Genomic DNA, 16,033 nt, shown 5'->3' with positions numbered 1-16,033 from the left:
CACGGCGCCCTCGCTGCCGTCAGGCGTCGAGCGCTACTTGTGCGTTCTTAGAAAGTGTGCCTCACCTGGCATTCCGCTTCGCCGAGGTAGCAGCTTTCCCCTGAGACGGTGGAGGCCATCCACAAGTGTTCCCCGCTCACGGCGTCCTCGTCCCAGTCCAGCGTCGAGCGCTACTGGCGCTTAGGAAGTGAGTCTCACCTGGCATTCCGCTTCGCCGAGGTAGCACCTTTCGTCTGAGACCCCTGTGGCCATCCACAGGTGTTCCCCGCTCACGGCGCCCTCGCTGCCGTCAGGCGTCGAGCGCTACTTGTGCGTTCTTAGAAAGTGTGCCTCACCTGGCATTCCGCTTCGCCGAGGTAGCAGCTTTCCCCTGAGACGGTGGAGGCCATCCACAGGTGTTCCCCGCTCACGGCGCCCTCGCCCCAGTCGGGCGTCGTGCGCAGCACTCGCGCTCCGCCGGCTTCTTCGCCCGTGCGTCTGTGGACAATTATAGTACATACATTATCAATGTTACTTTAGGTAGGTATTTTAACATTTTTAACAATAAATATTATATAGACATTATTATACAAGCTCAATATTAAGGCTTGTGTCGTTGGATATATCCTCCTCCTTGCGTCGTATTCCTCAATATCCGCCGGACGGTATCGGCCTGTCAGTTGTTCGGAACTGTCAAAATTTTGTTCTAACTGACAGGCCGATACCGTCCGGCGCACTGTTAATCAGTGGGCCCCTTTATGATCTTTCCTTTGGGTATATAGACAACGATAATATATACATAATATATATATATATATATATATATATAAATATATATATATATATATATATATATATATATATACATATATATATATATATATATATATATATATATATATATATATGTATATATGTTAGCGGCTTTCCAAAAATAAGAGTAATAATACCGCATTCTTATTTACTTGTGTTCATTTATAAAAAGTAAGGTGATTGAACTTCCCAATTTTACTTTAGTTAAAATAATTAAACAATTGTGACGTCACTACCGGTCAGCCCACCTCACCTGACGAACAGGTGGAAGTGGTCGAGATTGGAGGGGCGATGGTCTAATGAAAGGCCTTGCACCTCATTAAAGCGACCATTATTATCTGAGCAACCTTAGGAGTAAGACCTTAACAGCCTATGCTGACAAAAAGTGTCCTAAAAGTGTATTATTGTCATTTATTGTACGATGGTGCTACTAATATTACTGTAAATAGCTACAGTGCTGATAGTTTAAAAAGTGTGCTGTGTAAAGTTATAAATAAACGATAAATATGAGTATTTTACAACGAAGTTTCTTTTCTACAACGAAGACCTCAGCCTTCCTACTACGAGTTACCACGATTAGCGCTCAAAAGGAAGCCGAGCCCTAACATATATATGTAATTATATATATTTATATTTAGATAATTGTTTATTTATTCGACATTTATAAGCATAACAGTTATAGCGGATGGTGCTGGGCCTAAAATACGGCGTTGCGTGAACAAGAGATTTCCTTTGGCAGGATTGGTCCTTAGGACCTAAGGATGGATTTAAGAAGTGGAGCCACCGAGATTTTTGATGTAAATTTTTAGGGGGGGGGCTCTCAACTGGATCTTGATATCTATATCATTTAAGCTACTAGGCCAAGTTTGGTATCGTTTTCGTATAAATCGGGGATGCCGAATTCATTTCTGATATCATAATGACACCATTCCGAAGTAAAAACACATAAAATATGAAAATAATACTTTTTTTTAATTCCTCTTCACGCTTAAACCGCTAAACCAATTTAGTTAAAATTTGGTACAGAGATAGTTTGAGTTCCAGAGAATAACATAGCCTACTTTAAATCTCAAAAATCATCCTTTAAGGGTGTGAAAAGGGAGGTGGAAATTTGTATGGGGATTCAATAACCGCTGAACCGATTTGGATAAAATTTGGTATTTGTAGAGATATTTTGAGTCCCGGGGAAGAACATAGGATAGTTTTTATTCAAAAAAAATCTCTTAAAAGTGAAAAGGAAGGTGTAAGATTGTATGGGGAATCAATAACGGCTGAACCGATTTAGATGAAATCTATGTCCTACATCTTTGATTTACTTGAAAATGATACTAAACTTGACATAGAACCTAAACTCAAACAATTATTAACATCAGACGTCGCCGACGCTTTAAACACCCCCCCCCCCCCCTGCATCAAAAATCCGGGTGGCTCCACTTCTTAAATCGATCCTTGGGTCCTAAGGACCAATCCTGCCAAAGGAAATCTCTTGTTCATGCAACGCCGCGGTTGACCTTTTTATGCTCTGAGCACACTCAACTATTACACCAAAATGCTTACAAACTAGCAATACACTATAATAGAATTTACGAAACACTCACACTCAAGAACAAACTATACTTCGTGCTTTTTTCAAATTATTTTGAATCACTTTCTCTCTTATGATCTTTCTTTTGGGTATATAGACAACGATAATATATACATAATAATATATATATATATATATATATATATATATATATATATATATATATATATATATATATATATATATATATAATTATATATGTACTTACCTACATAACACTTAAATACTTAGAAAACACCCACTCAAGAAGTCAAGAACAAACTATACTTCGTGCTCATAACACAAACAAATGCCCTTACCAGAATTTGAACCCGGGACCATCAGCTTCATAGACAGGGGTAGTGACCACTAAATTATTTATTATCAGGTCGTTATTAATATTATTATTAATTATATCATCGCGCGACAGTGAGCGACGCGCGGGCATTGTGCCCGCTGCTCATGCACTGTTAAATAATGTATGAAAATAGAGACCTAAGGCTCTCCGAAACACGTCGCGCGAGTGACTAAAGATATCTACGTGAGTTAAACCGTAAAATTTGCTTAATATCAGATTGTATTTCTAACAGTACCGAAGCCGCTCTTGATCAAAGTAAGATAAAGTTTACCGAAATTATTTTGTACTTTTGATACTCCTCACATAGGCTTCCTAAACAATTTATAATGATAGAACTTAACCCATGACCGTGACTATTCCACACAGATCCAATAATTTTGAATGAAATCGTTAACAGCACAGTAAAATGGGCAATTCGTATGTTATTTCTAACAATACGGGGTGTTTACATTGTTTACCGGTGCTGCCGCGTAAGTGTTTATGGACTTTTCTAGTTATCCTTTGTTCCACACCGATACCCGGCTCAGATGAACAGTGAAATGTGAGATTTCTGCTTCCTTTGGGATAGGTATCTCAAAGAAATAAAACCCTTTATAGTTTATTCTATCAAAGGTTGTTTTCCTTCTAAGAAGTTCACATCTTTTTCAATAGACATCTGTAAAAATAAACAAAACCGGCTTGCTCGCTGGAGCGGCATCTTATTACAAGCTTTTATTTAGTTTCACCTGTCCCGTTGTCTGTCTGTGTGTCGGCTCGAATCGAACTTTAAGATACCTACGTCAAATATTACGTCTAGATACGACCAAATCGAATCGAATCAGGCCGTATGGGTCCAAATGAGTTTTACCAAAAACTTATTTTGATATTATACCTACCTATTAAGTGGACATTACCTAAAGTTCCTTACAGTGCTTATTTTTAAAAACAATTTTTGTAATCTGCCGCCGCAAGGGTATCCCATCGCAATTTCAAAAAATGTTGTTCGATGTATCTATCATTTGCCAAATTTTTATTTGACCAATAAGTCGTGTGTGCAGGAAGTTTATTCATCTTCACAGAGTACCTACTAGCTACCTACTGTAATATAAGTTATGGAACTTATGGATATGGATAAGTATATAGTATATAGATATGCGCTACGTGACGATACGGCGTAGCACTGTAGGACTCACGGCTCGATTCGGAAAATGAATTAGATTTCTACTAGACTTCAACAAGTTACGTTACGGATAATTTAAAGATATTTGTAAGATATATGGATATGTCAAATTTGACATTTCCGCGATTCTGGAGGTCCTCTTGAACGATTTCGACAAGTTATGAACTTATGACTTGGATATCCAAGTCACATCTAGTCGATATCTAATGTAGATCTAGTTGATCTCTAAATCGTCTCAAGATCTTGTGATTATCTCGAAATCCGAATAGGCCTGACAGTATAGCGTTAGATATTTTATAAACTATTCCTATTAGGCTGGACAGCCTAATAGGAAGCCTGGGAGACATACCTGGGAGAGAATAATAAATTGAATTACTTACATATATCGTTACAATTTCAATTCCATGAATTCGTTTACGGGGTACCTACAGTAGATTATCCAACAAAATGTTTCTCAATTTGCTGCGTCACACGGCTCATTAAACTAAAATGTAATAGGGTTAAAATATAACTCATTAAAGTTTATAAAATTACAAAGCCCTCTTTCGAATTCTCGCTACTGTTGCTCTATTCCGAGTATTAAGAGTCCGCAGCAAGCTCGGCCGAATTTCACCTTCCCATACAAACGGAGTTTCGTTCTCATTTTAAAACTACGTGTTGGAGTGTAATGAAACTTTGTACATACAATGACACACAGAGGTATATCTATTTCTCAATTAGTTGATATAGCTCCAGCTTATAAAACAAACGAAAGACAAGTTTTGTATAAAAAAACTTCCTTTCGCTGTATTTTTTAACTATGGTATCTGAAGCTACATATACTTATTCTTATTACTGATATAGGTAGCTAGATATACTATCCTATTGTAGGTAAGTACAAAGCTTAAGAGTAATCTAGAGCGTAACTACCTACGTTTATATGAAGAACCGAGTTGCGGACTCTTTATGAAATGAAACTAAGTAATTTCGACACAGCGATGTCAGTCAAAGCGCCCGGGGCTAAATTCTAGTGAAAACATCGATACGAGTACCTAACGCCCTTTCAAATGAACGGAATATTCCTGTAGATTTTAGCATGTTGCCATGTTGGTACGAAGTTGCTTTCTGGGAATATTCAATTATGCATTTTGCTTACGCTTGCTTGCTTGCTGTGAATATGTAAATTACTTACGTGAAATGAGCATTTATGCACTAAATAGTGGGTATCGTATATTACGTTTAATGGTGGAAAGTTCATTTTATAGTTATCTCACAATAACATATAATAAATCTACATAGTTTTTTTTTACCTATTTACCTAGTAATCAATGAGTGAATCTCAAATACAGGTGGCATACTTGTAAAGTAGGTATTAGGTACCTGTAACAATTGTGCACGAAAGTCGATTACTAAATCATGTAATGTAAACAGCATGAGGTACATGTTATTCTTTCATTTCATTTCATTTACTCCTTGCTTAGTGTGTTGTACAAAAGGTCTTATGTGTAAATTATTACATGTCTCAACACAACCCTGTGAGGGTATTGCAATACACTTAAGAGCTAAGAACTAAAGTACCTATACATAATAACATTTAATATACAAATGTAATTAGTTAGGCATTAAAAATACAATTTAAATTAATTTAAAAATATGATAAAAATATAATTTCCATTGATTTATGATAATTTTATATAGAATATATTGCTATTAAAGAGATTCTTTTCAATATGTGTATCGTTACTGACTAGTGTGTCTAGTCTTGATGCGTATGGGTGTAGAATTAACACTTAACCGTGTGCTATTTGATATATTTCCCTTTTTTACTGAACAAAACTTGTCGCACTTGCACGGTAAGTGCAGTGGGGCATGGCTAACGTCGCGCACTGACAACTGCTGAAGTGGAAACGAGAATAATACGTCACAATAGTTATTTGCTTCCTGCTTCACGATCAATACCTTTTAAGATTAACCGTACGGCTTCAATTAATTTATTTTATTTGTATATGGTAGGTATTTCCTATAAAAGAGACCTTTTGTAATAATAGTTTGGAAACAAGTATTTGGATCTTGGATCTAAAACATACCTTTTAGTAGAGATGCCCCGAATTGTGGTTTTGGCCTAATATCGAATATTCGGCCCCTTCTCGGCCGAAGCGCCGAATATTCGGCATAACATGCGAACATTTTGAGTCACGTTAACCCTTAAACAGGCCTGACGCATTTTTTACTGTTGATTACTGATTCGGGTAGGTAATAGCTTAAAAAGAAAAGTAATTTCTTGATTTTTTTTATTACCCCTAAATCAATAGAAAAAACCCGGTGGTTTTTATATGCCCACTGCTCGTTACCAATGGTGCTACGTGGTCCTTATATGGCCACTACCTTGTTAGCCATACAGAGTAGTTTTAAAGGTAAGTCATGTGCACAGCACATTTACACTTGCGACACAAAATGCACTAACTGCCAGCACTTTCTTGGCTCGCATGGATGTCGTGGCTCGTAAGATTGACCGTTGAATAAATATTTAATTCAAAAACCAAGAGGCTAGATGACTTCCAGCCTCCTGAGCAAGCCGGTTTCCGAAGAGGCTTTAGTACCGTAGACCACATCCATACGCTCCGTCAGGTAATACAGAAGACTGAGGAGTATAACCTGCCTCTCTGCTTAGCGTTTGTGGACTACGAGAAAGCCTTCGATTCGATCGAAACCTGGGCTGTACTACAATCTCTCCAGAGGTGCCAGCAAGTGGATTACCGTTATATCGAAGTGCTGAAGTGTTTGTACGAGAACGCCACTATGTCAGTCCGACTCCAGGACCGGAACTCGAAACCTATTCCGTTGCAGCGGGAAGTCAGGCAAGGGGATGTTATTTCTCCTAAACTGTTTACCGCTGCATTGGAGGATGTTTTCAAGACTTTGGACTGAAGAAGGCTTGGCATCAACATAAACGGCGAGTACATCACTCACCTTCGGTTTGCGGACGATATAGTAATCTTGGCTGAGACTACGGAAGATTTGAGTATGATGCTCGATGACCTCAGTAAAGCTTCCGAGCGAGTTGGTCTGAGGATGAACATGGACAAGACGAAGATCATGTCAAATGCCCGTGTAGAACCAACTCCTGTTACAATCGGAGACTTTACACTTGAAGTTGTAGACGATTATATATACCTAGGACAGACTGTCCAGTTAGGTAGGTCCAACTTCGAGAAAGAGGTTAATCGACGAATCCGACTCGGTTGGGCAGCGTTTGGGAAGCTACGGCACATCTTTTTGTCCAATATTCCGCAGTGTCTCAAGACGAAAGTCTTCGACCAGTGTGTGTTGCCAGTAATGACATATGGAACTGAAACGTGGCCGCTTACTGTGTACCTCATAAGAAGGCTCAAAGTCACCCAAAGGGCAATGGTGAGGGCTATGCTTGGAGTCTCTCTGCGTGATCGCATCAGAAATGAGGCCATCCGCAGCAGAACCAAAGTAACCGATATACTCGTAGCCCTCCGAATCGCTAAACTTAAGTGGCAGTGGGCGGGGCACATTGCCCGTAGAACCGATGGCCGTTGGGGCGGAAAGGTTCTCGAGTGGCGACCACGTACCGGAAGGCGCAACGTGGGTAGACCCCCCACAAGGTGGACTGACGACCTGGTAAAGGTTGCGGGAGTCCGCTGGATGCGGGTGGCGCAAGACCGGTCATTGTGGCACTCTTTGGGGGAGGCCTATGTCCAGCAGTGGACGTCCTCTGGCTGATATGATGATGATGATGAAATGCTAGGGGTCCTTAAAGGTGCTGTGTGTTTGGCCAGCAGTATTTTATGAAAAATCGTACTGTTTTTTAGATCATAATACGGTAGCCTAAAAAATATGAATTGCAATTTTGACACCAAAATTAAGTCACGGCAAATATGTAACAATTATAAATCATATATCATTTACGATCATTTATATAATTTTGCTTTCATAAGTAGTAATTACTGATTACAAAAAAGCGTTTTTCTATAAATAGACATGTCAAGATAGTTACCTTTTTTAATGCTAATAAAACGAACTATAGCTATGTTGCAATTAATGTTCCCACCCTCCCACCGCGAAAATAAATAGGCGTATAAATATAATAAATAATAAAAAAATTATTAATCGCATGCCAAAAATACGTAAGTAAGTATATCGTATTAACACTGATTGACTATTTAGCACGTTATTATTTTGCAAATTAGCAAAGCAATACTTTTTAAGTAGGTAATATTAATACCTATGTATTTAATTTCCGCAAAGATGATCCATTGGATATGTAATATATGTATTCCCGCTTATTCTGTCAATTATGTGTAATAATTAATAATTAAACTGTATTTAAAAAAATATGAAATCTGGATTGTTGGTGGAATTTGGAAACAAATTTAACAAGCCTAAAAGCCTACTGTTTCTACACTTATAATGTGGTTGCTTCATAATATTTAAAAAGAAATAGGTATTTATGTCGCAGGGAAATGATCAAAACAGAGATTTGATCAAATCTCTAAGGCATATGATCAAATCACGCAGGATGTTAAAATGGCGAATCCATATCATCATTTCCCTAGAGAAATTCAGTCATTTGAGCAAATCACTGACTCTGTCTAGTGAAAAGACAAAATCGGCAAATAAACGCGAAACGCTTTTTCATTTCACTAGATTTGTTTAGGAATTTGACAAAATCCCTAACCACGACAGTAAATTGACGAAACGAACTCAATAGGTCAACCAGCTTTATCATTTCGCTAAACAGGTTTAGTAAAATGATAAAGTCTCTTACTTGTTTAAACTAACAAGATACGTAACGTTGAATGAATCAACAAAACACGTACCTAATATAATTAATTTAAAGCAAGCATTAATAGTAATAATAGGCCCAATTGAAGCGCTGGTGGCCTAGCGGTAAGAGCGTGCGACTTGCAATCTGGAGATCGCGGGTTCAAACCCCGGCTCGTACCAATGAGTTTTTCGGAATTTATATACGAAATATCATTTGATATTTACCAGTCGACGTTGGCAATTATAGGCCCATCAGCCTCATGTCAAACCTATACAAGATATTTTCCAAAATCATACTACAACGCATAGAAAAAGTGTTAGATGAAAACCAACCCAAGGAGCAAGCGGGTTTCAGAAAAGGCTTTGCAACAATAGACCATATTCATACCATTAAACAAATAATAGAAAAGAGCAATGAGTATGGTAAAAAATACTACCTAGCTTTTATAGATTACAGCAAGGCCTTCGACTCCCTACTCCACAGCTATATATGGGAAGCGTTGAAAATGCAAAACGTCCAGAACAAATATATAAGAATAATCAGCAACATATACAAATGCATAACAGCTAAAATAAAACTAGAAACAGTAGGCGAGGAATTCAAACTGAAAAAAGGAGTGAGACAAGGAGACCCACTGTCACCTAAATTGTTCTCAGCAACTTTAGAACAGGTATTCAGAAACCTGAACTGGAAAGAATATGGTTTAAAAATAGATGAAAGGTTGCTGAACCACTTGCGATTTGCTGATGATCTCATACTTCTCTCGGAAAACACAGATGACTTGCAGGAAATGCTTCACCAACTGTCTTATGAAAGCAGGAAAGTGGGACTGGAAATCAACACCGAAAAAACTAAACTTATGACAAATGGACAAAAAATTAAAATGTCAATAAACAACAACATAATAGAATATGTAAATGAATACACATATTTAGGACAGATAATTTCTCCAGAACACCAGAATGACAAGGAAACAGAAAACAGAGTGTGTATTGCATGGAAAAAATACTGGTCATGGAAAGAGGTTATGAAGAACCCGGAAATCCCACTAAAATGCAAAAGTAAATTGTTCAACTCTTGCATCCTCCCTAGCATGACATATGGTTGCCAAACGTGGGCCTTAACACAAAAAAATAGGAAATCCCTAGAAGTATGTCAACACAACATAGAGAGAAGTATTCTCAACATCAAAAAGAAAGACAAAATAAGACTAAGCACCATAAGAAAAAACACAAAATTAAGAGATGTATCCTATGTAACAGATAGCCTAAAATGGAAATGGACTGGACACATGCTTAGAGAGCCAGGACAAAAATGGTCAAAAATTGTTACAACCTGGTACCCCAAAGACGGGAAAAGGAAAAGAGGCAGACCTTACCGCAGATGGGAAGACGACATTAGAGCTATCGCTGGACCAACATGGACATGGACAAGAAGAGCAACTAACAGAGAGGAATGGAAGGTCTTAGGGGAGGCCTATGCCGGGAGGCAAGTCGACCGATGTCAACTCTAACAAAAATGACAACCAACCTTATTCTAAATCAAATTATAATAATAATAGTGTAATATGTTTGACTAGTATGACAAATTTGACAAATATTCAATAACATGACAAAACTGTACCATTTAAAAAAAAAATTTAAGGTCGAAATAAAAGGCTATTTTATTTTATTTTATTTTATTTATTTTATTTTATTTATTTACCAGTCGCTTTTCGGTGAAGGAAAACATCGTGAGGAAACCGCCCATACAACCATTTCCAGTCGCCGTTACGACGCGGTGTTGACACATCTTGTGTCGACACCGCGTCTGTTTCGGTCACAATTCCAGTCGCAGAGTCGTCGCCGTGTCGACACAGTTACCAGAAATGGGGAAAGGTCGACACATGACACAAAGTGACATAAAGTGTGGTCGCCGTGTGCACACATTGTTTCGAGTTTGCGACTACTTTATGCCAAAATCATTCGTTCATTCGTTCATTTTGTTCCTGTCAAATGGAAACTGTCAGATGGAAAAATACTTAAATAAAAATAAGTGACATTAATACGCCATCTCTAAAACGGATTACAAGACGTAATTATATATTGTTTGCATTTATATTACAATAGGACTTAAATTATTATGGGGAATTAAACTGCTCGAGTGATTTGATAAACTAAGTGTAATATAATCAACGCGCCACCACATTGTTTTAGTTTAGCCGGAAATGAAATTGTTTACTTCTCAGTGCCTGTGTTCACAACTATATTATTTGAAGCATTTTTAGTACTTCGATGCGTATACTATACTTAAATAACAGAAGTAACGCTTGTTAATTATGATGTATAAATATGGTTTAAGGCTGAGAAATATTGCAGTCACAAAGTAGTCGCAATGTTTCGACTTTGTGTCGACTCTGTGTTGACACATGACACGCGCTGTCAAAAGTAATAACAAAGTTACTGGTATGTTACTGGATTTGCAAAATGGCTCCTTGTGTTGATTTGTTTTCAGATATTCTCAAAGTGTAAAAATGCCGTGGTCAGAGATGGGCATTAATCAATTAACTGTTTATTCGACTAATTAATGGAATAAAAAAAGTTAATTCTCAAATTTTAATCGCGATTAGCTTAGTCGACCTGACATAGATCGAAATAAATTATCGATTAAATCTCGATTGAAAGTTGACAGGGGGCCATTTTTGTACGTAAAAATAATAGAAATGTCTTGCATGCAGATGGTAGCAAAACACTTTGTCATAAAAGTCGAGATGGGTGTCGATTTATAGGTTTTAGGGAGTGCCGATTCCAAAAATAATGACCATTTTGGAATCCGAAATGGCGGCCATGCACTGTGTCATAAAAGTCGTCATGGATGTCGTTTTATACGTTTTAGGGGGCCCCGATTTAGAAAAAGATGACCATTTTGTAATCCAAAATGGCGGCCATGTACTAAGTCATAAAAGTCGTCATGGGTGTCGTTTTATAGGTTTTGGGGGGCGCAGATTTAGAAAATGATGACCATTTTGGATTCCAAGATGGCGGCCATGCACTATGTCATAAAAGTCGTCATGGATGTCGTTTTATAGGTTTTAGGGGGCGCAGATTTCGAAAATGATGACCATTTTGGATTCCAAGATGGCGGCCATGCACTATGTCAAGTCGTCATGGATGTCTTTTTTTAGGTTTTAGGGGGCCCCGATTTAGAAAATGATGACCATTTTGAAATCCAAAATGACGGCCATGCACTTGGTCATAAACGTCGTCATGGGTGTCATTTTATAGGTTTTGGGGGGCGCAGATTTAGAAAATGATGACCATTTTGGATTCCAAAATGGCGGCCATGCACTATGTCATTAAAGTCGTCATGGGTGTCGTTTTATAGGTTTTAGGGGGCGCAGATTTAGAAAATGATGACCATTTTGGATTCTAAAATGGCGGCCATGCATTATGTCATAAAAGTCGTCGTGGGTGTCGTTTTATAGGTTTTAGGGGGCGCAGATTTCGAAAATGATGACCATTTTGGATTCCAAGATGGCGGCCATGCACTATGTCATAAAAGTCGTCATGGATGTCGTTTTATAGGTTTTAGGGGGCGCAGATTTCGAAAATGATGACCATTTTGGATTCCAAGATGGCGGCCATGCACTATGTCAAGTCGTCATGGATGTCTTTGTTTAGGTTTTAGGGGGCCCCGATTTAGAAAATGATGACCATTTTGAAATCCAAAATGACGGCCATGCACTTGGTCATAAACGTCGTCATGGGTGTCGTTTTATAGGTTTTGGGGGGCGCAGATTTAGAAAATGATGACCATTTTGGATTCCAAAATGGCGGCCATGCACTATGTCATTAAAGTCGTCATGGGTGTCGTTTTATAGGTTTTAGGGGGCGCAGATTTAGAAAATGATGACCATTTTGGATTCCAAAATGGCTGCCATGCATTATGTCATAAAAGTCGTCGTGGGTGTCGTTTTATAGGTTTTAGGGGGCGCAGATTTCGAAAATGATGACCATTTTGGAATCCAAAATGGCGGCCATGCAGTATGTCATAAAAGTCGTCATGGCTGTCGTTTTATAGGTTTTAGGGAGCGCAGATTTCGAAAATAATAACTATTTTGGAATCCAAGATGGACGCCATGCACTGTGTTAAAAGTCGTCATGGATGTCGTTTTATTGGTCATGGTCATCAATTTCGAAATCTGCACACCTGTTTCAAATAAGGTATCGGTAGATGCATCCTAGTAAGTCAACAACATCTATATCTACTATCGAAATGTACTTTTGATAGTACTTATGTAGTAGTACGCAATGTAATCTGAAAGGAATCAAGTAATATATATTCCTGTACCTAATAAAGAATCGACATTGATTTATATTACTAGTAATTGTAGTATTCGAAAAATTGATTCCTGATTCCTCAAATGGAATTGTACTTAGTAATTCGGTATTGTTAGATTACAAAGTAATCTAGGAATCGGTAATCAGATTACAAAGTAATTTCAAGTAATCGTGGAATCAGGAATCAATTACGAAATGCCCATCTCAGACTAAGTAGCACTGCATTCAATTGATCTGTTTGGCGAACCGCGAGTTCACAGTTCGGGGCGAACTACTATATGTATAGGTTTTTGGGTGTGCAGAATTCGAAAATGATGACCATTTTGGAAACCAAGATGTCTACCGTACACTTTGTCATAAAAGTCGTCATGGATCTCGATTTATAGGTATTAGGGAGTGGAGAATTCGAAAATTATGACCGTTTTAGAATCTAAGATGTCTGCCGTGCACGTTGGTCATGGTCATCATTTTCGAATTCTACTCTTCCTAACACCTATAAATCAACATCCATGACGGCTTATATGACAAAGTGCACGGCAGACATCTTGGAATCCAAAATGGTCATCATTTTCGAATTCTGCACTCCCTAAAACCTCTAAAACGATATCCATGACGACTTTTATGACAAAGTGCACGGCAGTTATCTTGGATTCCAAACTGGTCATCATTTTCGAAATCGGCACTTCCTAAAACCTATAAAACGATATTCATGACGACTTTTATGAAAAAATACGTAGCCGCGATCTTGGATTATAAAATGATCATCGTTTTCGAATTCTGCACTCCCTAAAACCTATAAATCGACATCCGTGACGACGCAAGTTATCTTTATTTTCAGATCTAACAAATTGCTACAGAATACAAAGGACAAAAAAGAAGCGAGGAGGTAATGAAACAAGCAAAAATACAGATGATTCCTCGACGCAATTGGGTGATTCTTAAATTGTGTCCAGATTTTTTTTGTCATAAAAGTTTTTATTTTTCACATATTACTCTCACAAGTTCCGTGACATTTCGACCTTGTAATTTTTTAAGTAAATGTTTTTGTTTATCTATGAGGATCTCACTAGAATAGTATCATCAAGGTATGTTTATATTTGATGAATGAAATAGTAACGCAAAAAAAAATATATTTGTGTCTTATATTCCTGCCGAAGACTTTTATTTTACCTTTTCCTTCTACACAAGTTTGGCCAAGTAATAAGAATTTAGGGCTCTCAATTTTATTTTGACTTCTACAACAGTAAAGCTACGAGGCCATGTTTGGTATCGTTTTCGTATAAATTCGCAGTACCAAATTTAGTTAAGGTATCACATTGACACCATTCGGAAGTAAAAACATATAAAATTATTAAAATACTTTCTTTTAAACTCCTCTTCACACTTAAACTGCTGAACAGTTTTAATTTAAATTTGGTACACATATATTTTGAGTCCCGAGACAGGATATAATAAGTTATCTCAAAAATCATCCTTTAATGGTGTGAAATGAGGTGTAGGGGGGAATTCAGAATTGACTTCTTGAAGTTAATACTGTTTAAGTTTAGGTTTGAAGTCATGTTTTTTCATCATTTTTAACTAAATCAAAGATGTAGACCATCCCAAATTTCATATAAATCGGTTCAGCGGTTATTGATTTTCCGTACAAATTTCCACGCCACTTTTCACACCTTCAAAAGATGATTTTGGTTATAAGATCTATCCTACGTCCTGTTCCGAGACGCAAACTATTTCTATACCAAATTTCAACGAAATCGGTTCAGCGGTTAAGCGTCAAGAGGAGTTTAAAAAAAACCGGCCAAGTGCGAGTCGGACTCGCGTATTAAGGGTTCCGTACATTAAGTCCGACTCGCGCTTGACTGCACATTTCTAATAGGTTTTCCTGTCATCTATAGGTATAGAACTATTTTGTGTATTCAGACGGACATACATACAGACGCACGAGTGATCCTATAAGGGTTCCGTTTTTTTCCTTTTGAGGTACGGAACTCTAAAAAGATTTTTTTTTATTTTGTGGAATGGTGTCGATGTGATATCTTAAATGGATTCAGCGCCCCAGATTTATACGAAAACGATACCAAACACGGCCTAGCACCTTCACTGATATAGATATATCAAGATAAAATGGAGAGCCCTAAATAAACTTTCAAGAGCGGATATCTCAAAAACTATTCAACATATCGAAAAAATTGACGGAATAAACTTGTAACAAATTAAATTAACTTTCATTTTGTATAAGTGGCCATGTCGCTGAGATGCATAGTTTCCGAGATATAATCGAAAAACCGGAAAATGGGACCTTCAAAGCCCCCTCTCTCCCCCCCGCTCAAGGGCTACGGCCGGGGACTTTTGATATGTGCACCTCCTAACTTGTCAAACCGAGTTACGGAGTCAAAATTGTGTTCCGAGCATTTCCCTCTACAACTTTTGGAGCATTCGTTGCCTGACCTAAGTAGCTTATTGAATTTCTTTAAAAACTTTTCTGTAAAAGGTTGACGGGTGTTGGGTGTTTATTTGGTTTCGGTCGATTATTATCATTTGCATTGCCCATGATGACTTACTAAGAATTACGAGCACACGAGACACTAATAGTAGTTTGACAAACCTTGGTTTTCAAGAGGTATTTTATATTGACATTAGCTGTCACAAATTTGCTGTCAGATTTAGTCGCAAACCGCACGCAAAGTGCACACAAATGTGTCGACACCTTGTTACGGAAAAGTGTAGACGCGGCGACGACACTTTGTTTCGAAACAATTCTAGACACATTGCGTGGACTCTGTTACGACACATCTGACATTTAGTTACCACTTTGTGATTCTGCGACTGGAATGGTTATATGGGCGGACTAATCCCAATAAGGCCTAGTTTACCCTCTGGGCTGGAAGGTCAGATGGCAGTCGCTTTCGTAAAAAACTAGTGCCTACGTCAAATCGTCAGTCGTCGTTTAGTTGTCAAGCGGACCCCAGGCTCCCATGAGCCGTGGCAAAATGCCGGGATAACGCGAGGAAGAAGAAGACTAACGTAGGCCCAATGTTGTGTTAAATATACTGTAGTATTTGCATAC

At 38.0% G+C, this 16,033-nt stretch overlaps 1 protein-coding gene across 1 annotated transcript in view; it reads right to left on the bottom strand.

Annotated features, from left to right (window-relative positions):
- Positions 1-16,033, bottom strand: part of LOC134806750 (diacylglycerol kinase zeta-like) — an 89,683-nt gene that overhangs the window by 223 nt on the left and 73,427 nt on the right. The window contains exons 2-3 of the mRNA XM_063780070.1: positions 336-477; positions 66-170 (exon numbers count right to left, since the gene is read on the bottom strand). Of these exons, the coding sequence (XP_063636140.1) occupies positions 66-170; positions 336-477 (247 nt within the window). The remainder of the gene's footprint in view (positions 1-65; positions 171-335; positions 478-16,033) is intronic.

Source organism: Cydia splendana, chromosome 3 (assembly GCF_910591565.1).
Source record: "Cydia splendana chromosome 3, ilCydSple1.2, whole genome shotgun sequence".
In the NCBI taxonomy this organism is placed as follows: Eukaryota; Metazoa; Arthropoda; class Insecta; order Lepidoptera; family Tortricidae; genus Cydia; species Cydia splendana.
The sequence above is the reverse complement of the archived record's forward strand: the minus strand, read 5'-3'. Positions and strand labels throughout refer to the sequence as shown.